A 19,483-nucleotide genomic window follows, 5' to 3' on the forward strand; every position below is an offset into this window, starting at 1 on the left:
GGTAATGGATGTCTCCTGATTTTTTTTTTTTAACCAAAGCAAAACTAGCCCAAAATAGTAAAAAAAAATATATATTTTTTAAATTTAGCTGTGTGTTTCTTGTTACTACCATAACCTACCACCAAGGAACAACCAAAAATAAATTTTCCAGCTCTTGACGATCGCAGAGATACCACATATGTGTATATTTGTTGTTTGTACCTGTACTACAGTCCAGAAACAATAGTACACATATTGTTTTTTTTGTTTTTTTTTTTACTTAAAACACACTGACACTGACACTAACTGACACTGATACCAATTTAACCTCTTGGCGCTGACCACACGCAAATGTGCAGTCTCCCGGTGTCTGGGCCTTGACGCTGAGTGGACGCACATTTGTGTGCAATTAAGAAAAACATATGTGCTGATAGCGCGCACCTGCGTGCTCTCAGTACACATGTCCAGTACTCATGGAAAGGTCCCGATCTCCTTTTGCAATCGGGACTTTTCCCGATCATGTGACCGCCGTGACAGCAAATCACGGCTGTCACATGACCCTAAAACCCTGCTCGCCTCCCTGCTTCTGAAACCCTTAAAAGGCAGGGAGGTGCCGTAGCCAAGTGGTTAAAAAACAACAACTGACCTTCGACCCTGACCTTTGACCTTGACTCAAACACTAACCCTGACACTGAACTAGATCAAACCTTGATCTAGGTATTTTTTCTTTATTTTGTTCTTTTATTTTTTAATATTTCTTTATCTTTTTTTTTTTTTTTTTTTACAAACAGTTGTTTTTTTTTTCTCTGCAAGGAGAGAGAGATACAATGTAACTCTCTATTCCATTCAGAGAGAAAACAACCAAGGGGGGTGGGCTTCATAGTGACTGATCACTGTGATAGCCAATCAGAGGCTATCACAGCAATCATGTGACCCAGGAGTCCCAGGTCCCGATTGTTAGAACGGGACCTAGGGCTCTCAGTAACACCGCGGTCCCAGCACAAAGAGCAGAAAAGGACAGACTAGGGTTTGCATTCATTATTATGAGTTTGAATGCTGTTGAATACATGAATATTATTCCCCGGGTTAATTAGAAATTGCAAAGCTTTAATGTTGTCTGAAATTGTCACAAACATTGTGCAAACTGCAGTAACAGGGAAGATGGCTTTTCCCCCTTATGATATAATGCTATTAATCTCATTATGCTACACCAATATTTCTGAATTACACTTGACATCTTCCCTAAAACTGTACAGATAAAGGGGGGGATTTACTAAAACTGGAGAGTGCAAAATCTGGTACAGCTCTGCATGGCAGCCAATCAGCTTCTAGCTTCAACTTTGTTCAATTAAGCTTTGACAAAAAACCTGGAAACTGATTGGTTTCTATGCACAGCTGCACCAGATTTTGCACTCTCCAGTTTTATAAATCAACCCCAAAGTTTCTACAGTATACTCAGCATTGATTCTAGAAACAATTCTCTTAAAATACCAAAGTACAGATTAGAATTGCAAATTTCCATTACTTCCTAGATGTAAGTGTATTTGTTTGGCTCTTGACGTCCTTTTTATCTGCTTTATTTTTTTCTGTGATCGTCCAGCGTGGCATCTCTATAATCTCTGGTGTAAAGTACAAAAAAGGCTTGGCAGTTTCAGCATATATAACGTGAACACACATTCGTGTTATTCAGTACATAGGCACAGCGTCACAGGATCAAAGTTTACAGAAAGTGAGTTAAGGACAGTGAGTAATCCTAACAAACGCTAGGACTTCAGTTCATTGAATACATATTTATTGAAATTGTAATTTGGAGAAAAAAAACTTTGGATCATTATGGGACATGCAGTAATTATGCTTCTACAGTTTTATATTTTAATACAAGGTAAGACAATATGTAATATTATTTTTAATTGTAAATTTAATAAATGTTATTCAATTTTTAAAATCAATTTAATTAATTATAATCACAAACAAAAGTTACTAGTACAGTAAAGTGTAAATGTATAATTGTCCAGCAGTATTAATGGAATATATCAGTCTTGAACTAATATTTATGTATATGGCTACAATTATCACAACTAAAAAAACTATTACTGGTAATTTAAACCAGCCACGTGTGGCTTTTTGAAATGTTAAATCCCATAAAAATAGTATTCAGCATATTATATTTTATACTTGAATGTACCAGTATGAAATTTTACAATATTTAGAAATATTTGACTATGCAAACTTAATGATATTATCAGTATGTGCAAATGTTATAACACAAAACATTAAAAAAAAATTTATTTTGATTTTGTCTTCTGTCTTTTTTCAGTATTTTTTTATTTACATAGATTAAATCTAGTTTTAAGTAATTTTTTTTTCTATTTACTTATTAGGTAGTCTAGGATATTCATTTTTTTCAGAAGAAGCGCAAAATCAGTTTTTGAAACTTAAAAGACAGGCGTTTTCTAAGCACTTTTGGGAACCCAATCACTCAGAGATTTCATGGAGTTCAAAAATTACAGAAAAGGTAACATATTATCAAGCAAAAACTGGAAATGTAAAATTATTTTTATGTGTTTTTTGTTAGCTTTTGTTGTCCTTTTATTACCTTTAAAAATCTGACAGAAATACTTAAGTTTGCTATTTATTATAAGTAACATGTTTTGCCAAGTCTGTCAAGGCCTGGATCGATGTTAATACAAAATTCTCAGTGCTGAATAATTCTATATAGCATCCTGGCACAGAGGAGTGTCAAACGTTCTTACTCTGCAAATTCTACATCAGCAAAAATGTCAGAGATTTAAATAAAAACACTGATGTTCTAGGTTTGATTATTTAGCAATGATACCATTAATTTAAAAAGTAAACAGAATTTATTCTCTGCCTATTCTGCACTACAGTCAGAGACTGGCTTTTCTTTATTTGATTTTGAATTTCTTACCATCTAACTTTCCTATAAACATGTATGAAGGTTATTATCCCACATTTGAATTATTTATAAATTTAAAGTATATAAGTGTGCTGTTAAAATTCCACAAAATCTAAGAAAAGCTCATCCAGCCATATTTCACTAAGTCTCTTAACATTTATGCAGTAAAAACTGTAAGCATAATAAAATAAATGCCAGATTTTAAGTTAAATCTACTTGTCAGATCAGTACACTTGTTAGCTGTTAGAATTGCATCAGACGGAATATTTGAATGCCATTGTAATCTATTTAAAATGCACAAATGATGGCTTGCTTTTACAGTGCTAAGTTTTTATTCATGGTCCTGAAATCGACCTTTCAAATATGTATGACCAGATATCGATACATCATGTTAAAATAAAAAGAGCACTTTCAAAAATAAGTTTATGATAGTTCCTCCTTTACTCTTTTGAGGACAGTTATTTTACCTACTGCACAGCCTAGATACAGACATGCTTGGACAAAATGTGAATATATATTCAGCAATCTATGTCTCTTGACCTTTTGATCAATGTTTCATGTTGCTTTAAAAAAGGTGTAATCTGCTTGTGTATTGTTCTGCCATGTGTTTTAGCTGGAATTGCTTATGATTGTAATTATTTTATTCAAAGCGATACTAACATTTATTTTGTAAAATAACAAACATGATATACTTACCTGCTGTGTGTAGTGAGTTTGCACAGAGCAGCCTGGATCATCCTCTTCTCGGGTCCCCCGCAGGCTCTCCTGGCCCCTCCCTCCTGTCGGATGCCCCCACAGCAAGCAGCTTGCTATGGGGGCACTTGCTGCTCCGTGTGTCCATGCACACATGGAGCCATGGCTTGGCTCCTTCCCCTATCTCTCCTCATTGGCTGTGACCAATGGTTCCCGCTTGCTGTCTCAGGCAATGAGGAGGCAGAGACCCAGGATAGCCGAGCCTGTCATTCACATCGTGGATCGTGATGAGGCTCAGGAAAGTATTGAGGGGGCTGGGGGCACTGCAGGTTTTTTACCTTCATGCATAGAATGGATGAAGGTAAAAAAAACCTTGAGCTTTTACAACTGCTTTAAATAATTGTTGTATAGTCACACATTTGCCTAATAGACAGTATCTAGATTTTCATTGCAGATTGTTGAATAAAGTAAGAAGTAAGATCAAGGACATCTAAAGTTGCCAAAAAAATGCTAAGGGGTCTACATCTCTTGTAACAAAAAACACCTTCCATGTTTAGTGCTTGAGCATTAATTCATTTCAATGGCCAGAATAAACTGACGACTGTAAACTTGCCTAAACACTTGGAAAAGCAGTAAACGCTTTTACAAGTGTCAGGTGTTTTTTCTGCCAAAATACTGCTGCCAAGAAGAGGAGCGTTTTTAAAATGTTCTATTTGCAAAAGGCCTTTTTTCTGATATTGTTATTGCAGAATAAATGTAATGTGCTTAAATGGGTTTTTTTTCAAGTAATGTGAGCACAACAGTGCATAGGGCATAGAACACAATGACTTTGATTTACTAAAGGAGTAGAGCATGTTCACTTTGCAAAGCAAAGTTTCAATTAGCTTTGTGAATTTGGGAAAGCTGTGCTGCCAGCAATCATTCAATAGTAAGCAATATTCTTTTTATTTTCTTTGCATGTGATCCCTTGTAATCTTGAAGCCTCTCCCTGGGTTGACCCCATACATAGGAGTAAACTACCTTAGCTCCAGGGGTGGCGCCAAGAGGTGCTTGCACCCCCAAAATTTGCCATAGCAATAGCATCCCCGTAGCACCCTCATCAGCAGCTGCCCTGGACACTGGGCACTTTGGAGTCCAGACAGGATCTTATGCTTGTCAGTTCTGACACTTGGCCCCAGTGATGTGCACGGCAGGGGTGTGGTAGCTTTGGCACCAGAAGGGCTTTTCTTTTAGCTGGCAAGTTCTGCCACCTCCGGCACTGCTTCCTTTTTCTCTCTGCTTACTACTTTCACTTGTAAATACAGAAGTGCTGCTTACATATTGTGACAGTGCTACTCTTCCAACGTCCATACAGAACCCCCCTGCACATCTCTAAAGGACAGCAGAGGAGGGAGGGGGTGGGGAATCAGCAAGGGCCGCAACCGTTGTCAGCCCTCCTTCTGATACCAGTGGCAGCAGCCTGCATAGATATGCTTCAAGTTGTTGCTGCTCCTTTGCAGCAGCCCTACTGTTTCATGAATTCTGGGGAGAGGATTTGTGGGGAACAGAGCTCTGTACTGGAAAGGGGGGGTCAGCTCTGTACTGGGGGAGAACTCAGAAGTACACAGCACACCCCTCAACACTGGACTCAGTACATAAAGAACCCCTCAACACTGGACTTAGTACATAAAGCACCCCTCAACACTGGACTCAGTACATAAAGCACCCCTCAACACAACACTGAGTAAATAGCGCACCCCTCAACACTGCACTCAGTACATAAAGCACCCCTCAACTCTGCACTCAGTACATAAAGCACCCCTCAACACAACACTCAGTACATAAAGCACCTCCTAACACTACACTCAGTACATAGCGCACCCCTCAACACTGCACTCAGTACATAAAGCACCCCTCAAAACAACACTCAGTACATAAAGCACCTCCTAACACTACACTCAGTACATAGCGCACCCCTCAACACTGCACTCAGTACATAAAGCACCTCTTAACACTACACTCAGTATATAGCGCACCCCTCAACACTGCACTCAGTACATAAAGCACCTCTTAACACTACACTCAGTACATAGCGCACCCCTCAACACTGCACTCAGTACATAAAGCACCTCCTAACACTACACTCAGTAAATAGCGCACCCCTCAACACTGCACTCAGTACATAAAGTCCCCCTCAACACTGCACTCAGTACATAAAGCACCCCTCAAAACAACACTCAGTACATAAAGCACCTCCTAACACTACACTCAGTACATAGCGCACCCCTCAACACTGCACTCAGTACATAAAGCACCTCTTAACACTACACTCAGTATATAGCGCACCCCTCAACACTGCACTCAGTACATAAAGCACCTCTTAACACTACACTCAGTACATAGCGCACCCCTCAACACTGCACTCAGTACATAAAGCACCTCCTAACACTACACTCAGTAAATAGCGCACCCCTCAACACTGCACTCAGTACATAAAGTCCCCCTCAACACTACACTCAGTACATAAAGCACCTCTTAACACTGCACTCAGTACATAGCACATTCCTCAACACCACACTCAGTACATAAAGCACCCCTCAACACTGCACTCAGTACATAAAGCACCCCTCAACACTGCACTCAGTACATAAAGCACCCCTCAACACTGCACTCAGTACATAAAGCACCTCTTAACACTACACTCAGTACATAGCACACCCCTCAACACTGCACTCAGTACATAAAGCACCCCTCAACACTGCACTCAGTACATAGCACATTCCTCAACATTGCACTCAGTACATAAAGCACCCCTCAACCCTGCACTCAGTACATAGTGAACCCCTCAATACTGCACTCTGTACATAGCACATCCCTCAACACTGCATTCAGTACATAAAGCACGCCTCAACCCTGCACTCTGTATGTAGCGCACTCCTCAACTCTGCACTTTGGCTGTAGCATGCTCCTCAATGCTATATTCTGTATGTAAATGATAATAGTGGTGCAGCATCTAATCCAACATATACAATGTGCTCTCACATCACCAAAAAAATATGCATAAAATAAATGTGCCACTAAGAATAGTCCCAATAGGAACATTAGCACCAGAGCCTCAGTGCTGTAAATATATATGTCCTTTTAAACAATACATTTCATGCAAAACATAAATTATTGTGACGTAAAAACATATGCCATCCTATATCCCAAATACTTAAAATCTTAAACATATGAAACACAAAAAAGACCACATTCAAAAATTATGAGAATAATTCCACAATATCATCAAGACCTATTTAGTCTATACAAAGGGAGAAAGCTGGCACACTACGATCTATAGCCTGGGAAGAAACACGTCTTTAGGCCACGCCCATATTGGGACACACCCACATTTTCACCTCGCTGGGTGCGCAAAGCAGCATGGTGCGCTACACGTACTGCATCAGCTCCCCCACTTATGCTTCCAGCACCTGCACAGCACCCCCTGCTTATCTCCCTTTCTTACACACCAATTACTTCCCTTATAGGACAAAACTGTCTCTATTTTTTGGGAACCCAGACATCCCCCCTGCTTTGATGGAATTAAATTTCAGGCCTGGGAAAAGACCCCCCCCCCCCCCCACAGGTTGTCCTAGATTCTATGACACAAACTCTGTCCTTCCAGACCAACCTACCATGCAAATTCCTGACCACATTGCAATGACTGGCATACCAGCAGGTTGCCTTTTATATAAACTCCTTTTCCTACAAATGAGAACTGTCCTCCTACCTCCATTAAAGTGTTTCATCCTTCAAGAATTCCAGTCACACTGATTTGTTAACCTATGCTATCCTCCACTCCTGCACCCACCCCTCAAAGATCCGTGGTCTATTGAACTTAACATATCTTTTTCATCTGAAGATGGGGACAAAGCTTTTATCCTCACGCACTATCGTTAGCAAATATGGCTCAGAATAACAGCTTTAAAATGCTCTCCTTCTGGTACTGATGATACATTCCATCAAATCTACCCGTCAGTATCAGATCGATGTTGGAGATGTCAAAATCACCCAGGAATCATTTTACACATCTGATGATCCTATACCCCTATCAAAAATGCTGAAAAGGCCATTCTTCAGCATTTCCTTATTGCAGCCCGAACTGTGATCCCTTTTCATTTGCGCTCAACACAGACACCAAGAACTTTAGACTAGTTGTATGAACTAGATCTAATTTCTAGAATGAAGCTTTGCCTGGCAAAAAAATTACTATCTTTTAATTTAATTGACCATTTACCTAATACTCTTTCCGGGGAGATACTTGGGAGACAGCCCCTAATCCCTGCTCCCCCTTCTTGACCCTATTATATTTTGTCCCTCATCCTTCCCCCTTCTTTCCTCTTTTCCCCCCCTCTCTTCTTCCCCTTCCTACCCACTTCCCGTATTCCCCTGGTACACTTTTGTTATTTACATGTACTACCTTTTTTCTCTTAGGAACCACCCCTTTTATAATATATGTCATGCATGCAATCCCTCCGTTAGTCTGATCTGTACAAACTGAAAATACATTCACCCCTTTTATTTGGCAACCACACTATTTTCTGGTGACAAAATGGGGACCTTTCTGTATGTATTTCTCTGTTGATGATGTACAGTATACCTACTTAATATATCTACCCCTCTCCCTCTTTATATGTTTACCCAACTTTTTTCCTTTCTTCATGTTGAAAATCAATAAATTCAGATTGAAAACAAAATGAAAATTCAAATGAACATGCTAAATTCCTAAATCAGGGTCATTGTCACAAAATGATGCATAGACAATTGATGAATTATTAATACATTTGATAATATTTTTTTTAAGGCAAGTGATACATGGAGGTCTTTGGTAAACTTGGCGCGGTATTACCTGAATATGGAATCAACCTATTCATCCCACTATCCTTCTAGCATTGGGTAAGTGTGGTATTCATATTTTTTATTTCTTCATCCCCTTCCAACAACTTCTACATATAGTATTTGCAGCTTTACAAAATAGATACAAGGAAAAAATATGAATATTATCTGTTTATTTTTAAAATGCCATCTTCAATTGACAGAGATATGTTTTTAGGTAGAAAAACTAGCCAGGTTTGCAGTGTTTCAAAAACCATATTATTAGGATACCACAAGCTCAGGCTGGATTCAAAATTAAATAAAAAAAAAAACGATGTTGAGCAAACAACATAGATGAGAAACAACCTAAGCACAGCATACTATATAACACCATTGAACAAACATGCAAAGTACAGCTCATATAACTATCAAACTTTATACAAACTATATACAAAGAGAAAGTGAGGTAAAACAGGGGGGTACAAGGAGTAGTGGGTAAAGCAGGTCAGGAACATTGCCAGAATTGGAATTAGGCTCACAGGGAGCAGGGACAGATGTAAGAATTAATATCAAGAGTTTTACAGGGAGAAGGTACAAATGGCAGGATAAGGATCACAAGATGCAAGAAACAACAAGTAGAAAGCATAGGCACACAGGTAAGATACAGAAGCACTGAGAGATTCTTGAGCTGGAGCCAAATACCCTCCCAGCAGCCAGTATCAGATGAAGACTTCCTAGGACATGCTGACAGCTGGACACACCCATTGGTGGACATTGGAACTGTATTCTTGAGGTTCATGAACCACAGGGCAACTATCAGTTGTTCTAGCAACATACAATGCCCCACTAGATAGAGTGGGTAGGAAAAAACAGTTTGGCTTTGGATACTGGATCTGTTCTGCTGGTTATCAGCTAACGTTCAGGTTGTTTTGTTGACAGAAAAGTCAAAGGACCACAGTGCCACCAGCAGGTGCTCCAGCTCCTAACTCACATGTTTGGATATCAGCTTAACCACTTAAAAGCCACCCCATAGCAGATATACTAGTACAGGGCTGCTCCACTATGCAAATGCACGTAAAAATATGTGATTTCGCATTTCCAGGTAGCGGGCACATGCGCCGCACTACCTGCGCTGCTATTTACTGCTATGTCAATACTGCTATGTTATATGTCAATCACTGGGTCCCGGCCGGCTATTGCCTGCCAGGACTTGGTGATCGATGGCAGGGCTGATAGGGGAGAGATCTGTGTGTAAATAACACATATCTCAATCCTGTTAGCACAGATATGCTGCTCTGTATCTCTCTGCACAGCAGAGAGATACAAAGCAGCATGTATACCAAGTAAAACACACACAGCACACTGTTAACCCTTTGAACCCTTTGATCCTTTTTATTAGCACTGATCACTGTATTAGTGTCACTGGAGATGTCAGTGGCAGTTAGTCAGTTACCACCCAGTGTCAGAATGCCCATAGTCCTGCTATAAGTCGCTGCTCGCCACCATTATTAGTACAAATAAAAATACAAATTGCAGTATATATACCGCCATTTGTAGACACTACAACTTTCACGTAAACCAATTAATATACACTTTTTGAGATTTTTTTTTTAGCAAAGACGTGTAGCAGAATACATTTTGGCCTAAATTTATGAAAAAATGTATTGCTGTATATGTTTTATAGCAAAAAGTAAAAAACTATAGTTTTTTTACAAAATTGTTGGACATTTTTGTTTATAGCGCAAACAATAAAAAATGCAGAGGTGATCAAATACCACCAAATGAAAGCTCTATTTGTGGGAGAAAAAGGACATAAATTCCATTTGGGCACAGCATTGCATGACCGTGCAATTGTCAGTTAAAATAACGCAGCATCGTATCGCAAAAAATGGCCTGGTCAGGAAGGGGGGTGAATCTTTTGGAGGGCAAGTGGCTAAAGTAGAACTGTGCTCACCTTCTATCCAGTGGTGCAGTGTCCCTGAGCTCCCTGCTGGCCACTGACATCTTTATCCGGTCTGCTTCTGGGTATTGATCTCTGGCCAATTGTATTAGCCAGACCCAGATGATATCACTTCTTCACCTCAGCATTGCCAAAACTGTACAATGCTCAGAAGAGGTAAGAAACTTTAACGCAGAAATTCATTGTGGCGTTGATCTATTAAATTGGAGAGTGCAAAATCTGGTGAAGCCGTGCATGGTAGCCAATCAGCTTCTAACATCAGCTTGTTCAATTAAGCTTTGACAAAAAAAACTGGAAGCTGATTGGTTTCTTTGCAGAGCTGCTCTACATTTTGCACTCTAGATTTAGCAAATAAATGCCAGTATTTCTCTAATGCATTAAAAATGTGGACTTTTATCAACTAAAGTTCCATTTTAACTACCCAGTTTATGGTGTAAATGTCACATATGTTTTTTCAAAAGGAAAAATGTTCCCTATTGAATTCTCACATACCTCACCTCTCTGTGACTTTAACATACATCTATAAATGTTACTTTTACTAATGCCATTAGCGTAAATTCATTTTTTTCTTTATAGTTAACAGCATAAGCATCATTACAGACCAAGCAGGGAGACTGATGATGAAAATAGAGATAAGGAAATGATGATGGTCTATATAAAATATGACCTGTCAAATTATGGAAACATCAAGTGACAGTGAATGTCGATACAAATGATGCTGTAGACCATGTGGCTCACTGCTCATGCATCTACCAAGTGACAATGGCAAACAAATAGCTCGAAACATTTGATAATCGCTGGAGCTGCTGGACATTTGAGAATGAGTAATTACTAATAAAATGATGTGGATGAAGAATAGAGTAAGGTTGCTGGTGGCCACTGGGCTGAAATATAACAGTAGAGTGCAGCTGGGTAAAGATTTGTACATCATCTGCCCAGGGGCGGACTGACAACTCATGGGGCCCCCGGGCAATAGGGGATCACGGGGCCCGTGTCCTTGCCCACACTCAAACCACACCCAAAAAAGCCTATGAAATGTACCAGGGGCATCTCATGGGGCCCCCTGCTGACCCTGGGCCCTCGGGCAGTGCCCGAGTTCCCGAATGGTCAGTCCGCCCCTGCATCTGCCTTGCTACAACATAGTCTGTATCTACAAACATTGCCTTTATACCATTTGCAAATGACAATCCATATAGCACTGCACGCAGAACTCTTGAGAGTGAAACCACAAGCAGTAGTATTGCTGCTAGAGTCCCAGAGTCTTAAGGTGGGAATACACAATTAGAAAATCGACCGATCCGTCATCTGACGACTGAGAGGAGTTCATTCGTTGGTCGAAATCGTGGCCCACATTAACCAATCTAGAAAAATCGTTTGTTGGGCAATACGTAGTGGAAGTGATGCAGTGTGCGTGTGACCTTGTAGCCACGCCCTTCCAGCCAGAACAAGCGATATACACAACAATTAACAGCAATGAGTATAATATAGTTTATTACATTACCTATATACATAAATAGTGATACATAAAATATAATCTGCATCATTCTGGTTTCATAATCTCATTAGGCCAATCTACTTTTAACATTTCGGTTTTTCTTTCGTGTTTACGAAGATTCCTTGGACATATATATCCGGGTCATCTTCTGTTTCCGCTCATGCGTGATAGCGCTTGATAGATTTTTTTTGTACGACCGTCATACCACCACATAGGAAATCGGTCATTCGTATGCGAAACAACAACATTTTTCACTGTTGTTCAACCGGATTTTTTCATTCACAATATCGTATTCAAAACATCCTGCTTATCAACGAAGAGAAAATCGTTTGATCAGTGGTTCCGCAAAATTTTTCATTCGATTTTCTTATCGTGTGTACAGGGCATTAGTCCTCATGCACACTTGACACTTTTACAGCTGCTATTTTTGGCTTTGATGATTTTTTCTACAGCTAGTAAACCCCCCATCATGTTATCCTATGTGTCCATACACACATAGACTGTAATCAGCGTTTTTTGGCAGGGACATTTTTTGGCTGGAAAAAAAACCCAGGACTAGTGGGTTTCTAGAGGAGTTTTTTAGCTGTAAAAATGATCTAATGCTGAAAAACGTGAGAAAACGTCGCAAAACTCTGCTAAACTCTAATGTAAAAACGCTAAAAAAAAGATGAAAAACTCACGTTTTTAACGTGACTTTACACAGCTAATGTTACCAGCATTATATGAAATGTCCCGTATGCATGAAGATATTACGGACAATGTCATCTGTTCCCTAATATGGCATGGCTGGTCAGCCCCAGCTACCATATACTCTATCTCTTCTCAACAGCAGCGTGACTTATGAACCCAAATCATTATTTGACCCACAGATGAACACACCATAGTTAGTATCAAAATATAGATTGTGAAACTGTTTATTTACTTTTTTCTACATCCACTATCTGCAAAAAGTAACACACTGCATGGTTGGAAATGGTATGTTAACCACTTGCCCTCCAGAGGATTTACCCCCTCCCCTTCCTGACCAGGCCATCGTTTGCATTACGGCTCAACATTATTTTAACTGACAATTGCGCAGTCATACAATGCTGCACCCAAATGAAATTTACGTCCTTTTTTCCCCCACGAATAGAGCTTTCTTTTGGTGGTATTTGATCACCTGTGCAGTTTTTATTTTTTGCACTGTAAAAAAAAAGGTTGACAATTTTGAGAAAAAAACAATATTTTTGACTTATAAAGGTAAATATATATGCTCATGCAAGCTGCTAACACCTTTTCCTTATACCAAAGGATGCACAATTATATTTGAGATGATGGTGAAGCGCTATGCATATAAAACAATTAATTTAATAAATAAACCGTGATTAAATAATTATATTATATTCTACTAAAAATATATAACCATACATATGCATAAATTAATAAATCAATTCACAGTGATTATTGCTAAAAACACACTTAAAATCTCTGGTGATTATGTGCAAAACCCCAGGTCACACAATGACCTAAACTGTGCCAAAAGGAACCCCCCAATTCCGATTGGGAGATATAAATATGGTGTGTCTCTCAATATCCTCAATATAAAGTGACTGGTGCTCAAAACAATACATATAAACATATATCAATATGGCAGAAAAAAGATATATAAAAGGGATATGTCACTCAATATAATCCATTCAAAGTGACTAGTGCTCAAAACAATGGATATATACACATATCAAAATAACAGAAAAAATAAAAGTAAAATAAAGTCCACAATGTAGTGCAAACCAATATGTGCAAAAATTGGTGTGCAAATATAAAGTGCTTCACTTGTTCACTACAACCATATGTGCTCGTGCAACACTCTGGTGTATCTCAATCCTAAAATGGCTAGAGTGCCTCCTCACCTCCTTAACTCGACCCCTAGGGGACACAACTCTTTAATCAGCAGGTACTCCACAGCATAAGCAGGTACTCCACACCATAATGACAAACAGCTGGCTCCAATGGCTCCCCTTAGTCTCCACTGACAGATCAGGTTCCCCCTCAAATACTGGTCCCCGTAGTCCAGCTCAAGGATGCATAATATAAAACTGGGCCATAAAGGAGTAGACAAAAAAGCCCTCCATAGTGTGATACTATTTATTTAAATAGTAACAGAAATAGCCAAATGAACACTCATTGTTAGGCAGGTACAAACTAGCGGTTTCCAATGTGCTATGGGTGTACTGTGGGACACTGAGTGTACTAAAATGGCGTCTACCGGAAGTACGTCAACCGGAAATGCGTCACTGCGCTCTACGCATTACTCTGCGATTATCACGTGGCTTCTTTAGGTGGAGTAACACGTAGAGCGCAGTGACGCATTACCGGTTGACGTACATTCGGTAGACGCCATTTTAGTACACTCAGTGTCCCACAGCACACCCATAACACATTGGAAACTGCTAGTTTGTACCTGCCTAACCGCGAGTGTTCATTTGGCTATTTCTGTTACCATTTAAATAAATAGTATCACACTATGGAGGGCTTTTTTGTCTACTCCTTTATGGCCCAGTTTTATATTATGCATCCTTGAGTTGGACTACGGGGACCAGTATTTGAGGGGGAACCTGATCTCTCAATAGATTATATTGAGTGACATTATCACTTTTATATATCTGTTATATTGATATATGTTTATATGTATTGTTTTGAGCACCAGTCACTTTATAGTGAGGATATTGAGAGACACACCATATTTATATCTCCCAATCGGAATTGGGGGGTTCCTTTTGGCACAGTTTAGGTCATTGTGTGACCTGGGGTTTTGCACATAATCACCAGAGATTTTAAGTGTGTTTTTAGCACTAATCACTGTGAATTGATTTATTAATTTATGCATATTTATGGTTATATATTTTTAGTAGAATATAATATAATTCTTTAATCACTGTTTATTTATTAAATTAATTGTTTTATATGCATAGCACTTCACCATCATCTCAAATATAATATTTTTTGCTTTTTGCTATTAAACATGTCCAGTAGAGGACAAACGGCGGTCCCATCACGCTAAGCTTCTTATCTTGCCTTCTGTTTTATTGTAAAAAAGAGATCTTGATTAAGTGGACTTCCCTGGCCGCTGCGGAGTTATCGGCTTGGGAGGTGCGGGTGGACGCCGCCAGGGGCGGACTGACAACTCATGGGGACCCGGGCAATAGGGGATCATGGGGCCCCTGTGTCCTTGCCCACACTCAAAAAAAGCCTATAAAAGGTACCAGGGGCATTTCATGGGGCCCCATACTGACCCTGGGCCCTCGGGCAGTGCCTGAGTGCTCGAATGGTCAGACCGCCCCTGGACACCGCTTTATCCATGTATAGACTTACGTATATTAATCGGGGTTGTCCTTGGAAGTATGACAAGGTGTGGGCTCGATTGTTAGCTGGGTAGTGCCTTTTCTCCTCTTCCTCTGTATCCCCCCTTCCCTCCTCTTTATCCTTTTTCCCTTTTTTTCTTCTCTCTCACTCCCCCCCACCCTTCTTTTCTTTTCTTTTTTTTTCTTTCTCTCCCCTTTTTTTTTTGTTGGGATTTGCCATTGCTTTTGGTTGTTGTATGTGTTCTCTACAATGCTCATGTGTGACATCCTACTCGCGTGTGCCTCCTTCCCGTAAATGCGAAGTGATTTTGCACACCCATTCCGCCCTGTAGCAGTACTTCTACTATAGGGTGGACAGAAGGCGGTTAAACTACTAGTACTTGTAAATGGGATTTTTTTTAAAACTGAGACCATGGATTATCAACACAATCAAAGAAATATGGGGGGAAATTAAGCGAGATGCAAGGTTGCTAAAATCTGTAAACTACTTGACATAAACCATCAAATGTTTTAATATATAAGCATTGCATTCATTTCTGTGATTCAGGTTTAATTCTGTTTTTTAGATCAGATCACTATGCATTTAGTTTTAAATAGAAAGTAATAAGGAAGTAAAGCTGATCCAGGGAATATCTGATTGCCTCTTGGGGGATCAGAAAGGGATTTTTTTCTCCTGCAGGAGCAAATTGGATCATGTTTTGCTGGAGTTTTTTTTGCCTTCCTCTGGATGAATTGTAGGTAAAGGATTATAACTTGTTTTTCTTTTTTTTGGTTGAACTAGGTGGATTTTTGTCTTTTTTCAGCCAGACTATGTAACTATGTAAGGATACCATTGCTACTGTGAAACCTTTGGACAGCTCTGGTGTCCATTAGGGCCCTCTTAATTAATTTTTCATTTCATTGCCTTTCTCAACTATTTTCTTCACTTGTCCTAATATATCTTTGTGTTTGACTGACACTTTACAAGTTCCCCCAATTATACGTGTAGCTGTAACAGGGACAATAGATTGTAAGCTCACTTGGTGCAAGGTGCAATTTGAATTGTCCGTTTTATAATAACATTCAGAAAACATTATACATGTGACCTATATATGAAAATACATTTGATAGAAGTCCTTCCTTTCCCTTTATTGAGTTAAATCAGCAAAATATATTTGACTTACAATTTTAAAAATAGATTTAATCATTAGAAGGAAGCCTGGTAGTTTAAATACTTCATAAGCCATTTTAATTATTTGCCTTGTTGGAAAATATCAATTATTTACAAGAGTTATCAGTTCCTATGAGCGAAGTGCATAAAATATGTAGAGGCTTTTTAATTTTCCTTCAGAACTTCAACATGCAGTTACACTTTGATTTAGAATATATGCCTGACTCATGGTAAATAAGCAAGTGATGTATACAATTAATTTATTAATACTTTGGACAATATTTTACAATTCAACTTGATCCCTAATGGTTTTTGAAAATTGAACTATCAATTTCGATTCATATTTAAGATCACTTTTTAAGAAACATAAGCAAATGTACTGCAATTACATGTAGTAACATATGGGTACATCTTAAAAAAGCTGTCTTTATAAAAAAAAAAAAAAGGAATAGTATATGCAGTGTATGCTATGTATTTGCAACAATAAACTTGCATCGGTTGTTTCTGGAATGTTAATGTAAGACCCTTCTATTTGCAATCCATATTCTAATGAACTCTGTAGCAGCTGCTCACTTTGAATATAAATGAAGAGAATTGATCACAGTTTGCAGAAAAATATGCTTAGTTTCATTCTGAAAGCTGCCATGTTAAGAGACATGGTAGACAGCTTAACATACACCCCAAATATGTGATAGGATTACATTATTACAACTAAAGCAGCAGTGTTGCTGAATTTCATTGTGTTCTGAAAGCATTTCTAAAATATATTTAATGCCGACTACACATCAGAGTGTTTTCAGCAAGTTTTAATATTATGAGTTATTTTCTGAAAATAAAAGTGCAACTGGGTCACATAAATATAGTGGGGGGACAATAATAAGTATTAAGACTTTATTCTCAGAGAGGTGAGCAATGGCAGTCTTTAGGGTTTCCTTAACCGCTTGACCCCTGGAAGGTTTTACCCCCTTCATGACCAGGGCATTTTTTTTTGCTATTCAGCACTGTGCTACTTTAACTGGCAATTGCTCGGTCATTCAAAACTGTATCCAAATGAAATGTATATCTATTTTCACACAAATAGAGCTTTCGTTTTGGTGTTTTTTGATCACCACTGAATTTTTCATTTTTTATTATATAAATGAAAAAAGACTGAAAAATGTGAACAAAACAATATTTGTAAAATCATCATAAACAGCGCAAATAATAAAAACAAATAAAGAGATAAATAGTCCCACTCCAAAAATCATGTAAAATAAAGTGTCACAAAAAAAAAAAAAAAAAAAAAAATATATATATATATATATATATATATATATATATATATATATGTATATAATTAAAACAAAACACACCAAAAGAAAGTCTTTGTTCAAAAGAAGTGTGCTTCCACCACGAACCAGTGCTCCAACCAACATATATGTATATGTATATGGTATACCGCACTCACCAGATTCTGGTGAAGTGAACGCCTTTTAGGTATTTTAGGGATCCTAGACCTTTCTTTTCAGCCTTCAGAACTCCACTCTACCTCATGAGACCTTTAATCCACCTTCTAATATCTCAAAACTTCCCCTCCCAAACAGGCTCCAAATTAGTGTAGGAAAACACCCAACATGCAATAATGTCAAAGCACCAGGCCATTCACATTTGATAGAATAAAAACCAGCATTATTTATTGCCTCCAAAAGGCTATCACAGCTTTCAATACATCCAGGACAGCATCAGAAATCCCACAGCTTGGCAGAAGATGACAGATTGTCTATCCACAGACCTGCAATTCCTTCACATTATGTAGCACCAAACATGTATCCCAAAACCAATTACTACAGACATTAATTCTATAGGAAATTTGGGCCACAGTGTCATATTTCAAAAATCTGATTGGTGCAAAACAATGATTATATCCCCAGACTATATAGACAATTTGAGAAACATGCCAATTACTCCCCCATAACCCTCAATAAAATTCTTTATTAGAATAAAACGTAATATATATTAAACCCAAAATAAAAAATAAAAGTAAAAATAAAAATAGAAACAGAAAAATATAAATGCAAAATATATATATATAAAATAAAAAATATAAATAAAAATATAAAAAATAATAAAAATAAAAATGTATAAAGTTCCAAAATTTGCACTCAGATAAGCTGTGGGATTTCTGATCTGTCCTGGATGTATTGAAAGCTGTGATAGCCTTTTGGGGGCAATAAATAATGCTGGTTTTTTTTTTATCAAATGTGAGTGGCCTGGTGCTTTGACATTATTGCATGTTGGGTGTTGCAGTATTACACTATAAGTGTTTATATTTTTTTCCTACACTAATTTGGAGCCTGTTTGGGAGGAGAAGTTTGGAGATATTAGAAGGTGGATTAAAGGTCTCATGAGCTGGAGTGGAATTCTGGAGGCTGAAAAGAAGGGTCTAGGATCCCTGAAATACCTAAAAGGCGTTCACTTCACCAGAATCGGGTGAGTGCGGTATATGTTGGTTGGAACACTGGTTTGTGGTGGAAGCACACTTCTTTTGAACAAAGACTTTCTTTTTGGTGCTTTTTGTTTTTATTATATATATTTTTTGTTTTTTTTATATATTTTACATGATTTTTGGAGTGGGACTATTTATTTGTTTTTATTATTTGCGTTGTTTATGATAATTTAAAATTTTTTTGTGTTTATCACACTTGTGTACAGCAGCATTTAATTTATTTATTAATTGGGTATGCACAATATTTTGGCGCCAGGGATTTATGGTTATAAAACAATATTTGCTACTTTCTGTTATAAAACATATCCAATTAAAAAAAATCAAATTTCTTTATAAATTTAGGCCAAACTTTATTCTTTTATGTATCTCTTGTAAAAAAAAAATCCCAATACGTTTATATTAATTGGTTTGTGTGAAAGTTATAGCTTTTACAAACTATGGTATATATACTGGAATTAATGCAGCTATACTGTAGATGCTATAATAGTAATGGCGGTGATCAGCGAATTATATTGGGACTGTGATAGTAGGGTGGGCAATCTGAATTGGAGGGACACTAATGCTTGGTTCACACTGAATGCGATTTAAAATCATGCATTTTGTTTCCGATTTCACCGCGTTTTCTGAAGA

General features: G+C 38.1%; 1 protein-coding gene across 1 annotated transcript in view; it reads left to right on the top strand.

Moving 5' to 3' along the window:
* The first annotated feature begins 1,663 nt into the window (after positions 1-1,663).
* The window catches only part of CUNH3orf85 (chromosome unknown C3orf85 homolog), a 29,024-nt gene continuing 11,204 nt past the window's right edge, over positions 1,664-19,483 (top strand). Inside the window, exons 1-3 of the mRNA XM_089659173.1 lie at positions 1,664-1,861; positions 2,361-2,494; positions 8,412-8,503. Coding sequence (XP_089515299.1) covers positions 1,813-1,861; positions 2,361-2,494; positions 8,412-8,503 — 275 coding nt within the window. The 5' untranslated portion in view covers positions 1,664-1,812. The remainder of the gene's footprint in view (positions 1,862-2,360; positions 2,495-8,411; positions 8,504-19,483) is intronic.

Source organism: Staurois parvus, unplaced genomic scaffold (assembly GCF_062004578.1).
Source record: "Staurois parvus isolate SC_StPar_1 unplaced genomic scaffold, SC_StPar_1.0 ptg001134l, whole genome shotgun sequence".
NCBI classification, from domain to species: domain Eukaryota; kingdom Metazoa; phylum Chordata; class Amphibia; order Anura; family Ranidae; genus Staurois; species Staurois parvus.